The sequence below is a fragment of the Parus major genome, chromosome 17 (assembly GCF_001522545.3).
Source record: "Parus major isolate Abel chromosome 17, Parus_major1.1, whole genome shotgun sequence".
Taxonomy (NCBI): domain Eukaryota; kingdom Metazoa; phylum Chordata; class Aves; order Passeriformes; family Paridae; genus Parus; species Parus major.
In genome coordinates, this window is record NC_031785.1 from 8581297 (window position 1) to 8583228 (window position 1932).

A 1932-nucleotide genomic window follows, 5' to 3' on the forward strand; every position below is an offset into this window, starting at 1 on the left:
TGTGTCCGTGTGTCCCTCACTGCACTCACCTTCTCGGAGGGGGTGATGAGGTACACGGCCTCCAGGCTGGGCAGCGGCTCCCGGCGCTTGTTGATGTCTTCCACAACTTGGGGGGGAAAATGGGATCATGGCAGGGGGGCTGTGGGCAGGGCACTGTTCCACACGGGGCTGTTGGACACCTCGTGGTGGTTGGGTACCCCATGGCAGCCCCTCCACTCATCCCTGCCCACCCAGGAGCTGGGGCAGCCCTGCCCAGCCCATCCCAGCCCCCTGGTCCTGCTGGAGCTGTGGGCCAGGTCCCAGGAGCTGTGGATCTGTCTGTGCTGCTGTTCCCTTGGTTTCTCCTCACTTCACCTGAGGATGAAGCTGTACCAGACAAACCCCACTGAACCCAACACCTCCCAGCATCCAGCCTGGCATTTCCTTCTCCTTTCCAAGTGTTGCAGGGAGCTATTTAATTATTAGCCTGATAAAAACCAACACCTGCTCCAGGACACGAGGTGTTCTGGCTGCTCCAGCCCCAGCAGGCAAGGAGGGACCTGTGGAACACCAGCCTGGCACCAGGAGCCATCCACGGGCGATGGGAGGTGGGATGGGGCTGTGTGGGGGCCCTGCCAACCACCCTGGAGATGCCTTTGAAGCTGTCCTGGTGCAGAGGGAGATTTGGCCCTTCCCACGGGGCAGGTGGGAGGCAGGGAGGGGGTACTCACTGGTTATGCCCTCTGTCATGATGTCGGTCATCTTGCAGCAGGACGAGAGCATGCGCATGCTCAGCTGGTCCACCACCAGCACCTGGGGACAGGTGAGCACCCTGTGAGCACCCTGTGAGCATCCTGTGAGCACCCTGTGAGCATCCTGTGAGCACCCTGTGAGCATCCTGTGAGCACCCCCTGAGCTGGGGGCATGGCAGGACCCTCCCCACCTTGCCCACACCTTCCCCACCTCCTGTCCCATCCCTGGGTTTGGTGCTCACCTTCCATTCCCCCTTCTTCTTCACTTTCCGGATCACATCGTGCATAATCTCTGGAAGAAAAGGGGATATGGGCAATGGTGAGACCCCAGTTTCCCTCCCACAGCACCCCAGGGCCTGCTGGCAGCAGCAGGGGCAGCACTGGGGGCACCAAACCCCCACCCATGTGCAGGGTCACGCTGAGCCCCGCTCACCCTGTGCCTCAACGGGAGATGGAGGAGTTTTTGGGGTGTTTTTGGGGTGCCCAGGGAGGGGTGGTCACTCCCCAGCCCTGTTTTTTCTCTGGTGCTTGGCACTCACAGACAGACCCCAGGCTGGTGGGGAGCACGTGCTGGTTGGGGGGTCCCTCTGGGGAGCCTGGGGGCCGCCCCATGAGGTTCAGCCCTAATCCAAAGTGCTGGGAAAACAACAGCAGCTTAAGAGCTCCTTTTAGAAACAAGAATCAAGCGGCCTGAGCCTACTCCTTGTAATCCCTCACAATCCCATTTCACCTCCTGTGGCTGCTGGGCTTATGCAACCAGGCAGGACAGCAGCACCCCTGGGAGCACCCCAAACTCCCCTGCTCCTGCCCCAGAACAGCTCCCTGGGAGAGGCAGGTCAGGGACATGAGGAGGTGGCAGTGGGATGACCTTTGGGGTTGGGTTGCAGGAAGAGGGGTTCAAGCCCTGCCCTCCTGCCAGTGCTGCCCAAACATCTGTTCTGGGGGAACAAGGCGCCCCCCAAACCCTGCAGGACCCCTTTCACCCTGCTGTGTGAGCCACTGTCCCTCACAGAGCTGAGCCTGGGGAAAGGAGCCTGTGCCATGGCCTCACACAGCATTTTCCCCTGGATTTCATCCCTGCAGGAGCTCCCAGGGAAAGGGAGCTTCAGCATCACCCCACAGACCCCAGCATCACCCCACAGCTCCAGCATCACCCCACAGCTCCAGCATCACCCCACAGACCCCAGCATCACCCCACAGC

General features: G+C 61.1%; 1 protein-coding gene across 2 annotated transcripts in view; it reads right to left on the reverse strand.

The window, feature by feature from the left end:
- Positions 1–1083, reverse strand: part of STXBP1 (syntaxin binding protein 1) — an 11442-nt gene extending 10359 nt beyond the window's left edge. For both annotated transcript variants that reach the window (XM_015645138.1, XM_015645137.3), the window contains exons 1-3: positions 974–1083; positions 711–792; positions 30–106 (exon numbers count right to left, since the gene is read on the reverse strand). In XM_015645138.1, coding sequence (XP_015500624.1) covers positions 30–106; positions 711–792; positions 974–1018 — 204 coding nt within the window. In that variant the 5' untranslated portion in view covers positions 1019–1083. The remainder of the gene's footprint in view (positions 1–29; positions 107–710; positions 793–973) is intronic.
- Between the last annotated feature and the right edge of the window lie 849 nt (positions 1084–1932).